This window comes from Eimeria mitis, genomic scaffold, assembly GCF_000499745.2.
Source record: "Eimeria mitis Houghton genomic scaffold, Emh_scaff3965, whole genome shotgun sequence".
NCBI classification, from domain to species: domain Eukaryota; phylum Apicomplexa; class Conoidasida; order Eucoccidiorida; family Eimeriidae; genus Eimeria; species Eimeria mitis.
This window is the reverse complement of record NW_013572300.1, coordinates 5,168-5,942: the sequence shown is the minus strand read 5'-3', so window position 1 is coordinate 5,942 and position 775 is coordinate 5,168. Positions and strand designations below refer to the sequence as shown.

The window sequence follows — 775 nt, the reverse complement described above, 5'->3', positions numbered from 1 at the left end:
TGCTGCTGCTGCTGCTGCAGTTGTTAATGGCAGGAATCGCCTGCAGTGTTGTTGCTGCTGCTGTTGCTGCTGCAGCCCTCGAAACTGGAGGACCCCCTGAGCCCATTGCTGAGCCGCAGCAGCAGCAGCAGCAGCAGCAGCTGAAGATGTATGCAGCAACGCGAGCAGCAGGAGCAGCAGGAGCAGCAGCAACAGCAGCAGCAGGAGCAGCAGCAGCAGGCAGAGGGCCTGGTAAAGCTGCTGCTGCTGGGTGAACTCACGACCAAGTTGAATGGAAAGCCCCACGTTGCTGCTGCTGCTGCTGCTGCAGTCGCTGCTGCTGCTGCTGCTGCGGAGTTAACATTGAGGCTTTTTGTTGACGCTGCTGCTGCAGGTGTTGCTCCTGCTGCTGCTGTTCCTGCTGCTGCTGCTGCTGCTGCAGGCAGAGGATGCGGCAGTAACCTAAAGAGCACATAAAAACAAAAGACAGCGGGTCTCGCCTAGTCTTCTTGCTGCTGCTGCGGCTGCTATGCTGGCTTTTGTTCCGCAGCAGCAGCTGCTGCTGGAGCTGCTGCAGCAACAAGAGCAGCAGCAGCAGGGGGATCAGTAGTAAGGCCTCTCTGCAGCAGAAATGAATATAACAATCAAAAAACAATTTGTTTTTTAATTTAGAGCATTACCATTTCCTCTTTCTGCCTATCCGGTGGCGTAACCATTGGGGGGGCCCCCTGCTGCTGCTGCTGCTGCTGTTGCTGCTGCTGCTGCTGCTGCTGGTGCTGCTGCTGCTGCTGCTGCG

At 56.8% G+C, this 775-nt stretch overlaps 1 protein-coding gene across 1 annotated transcript in view; it reads right to left on the bottom strand.

Annotated features, from left to right (window-relative positions):
• Positions 1 to 256: 256 nt before the first annotated feature.
• EMH_0071190 (uncharacterized protein) overlaps positions 257 to 775 on the bottom strand; it is a gene marked incomplete at both ends in the record, with an annotated part of 2,127 nt that continues 1,608 nt past the window's right edge. Inside the window, 2 exons of the mRNA XM_013499069.1 lie at positions 257 to 550; positions 660 to 775. Coding sequence (XP_013354523.1) covers positions 257 to 550; positions 660 to 775 — 410 coding nt within the window. The remainder of the gene's footprint in view (positions 551 to 659) is intronic.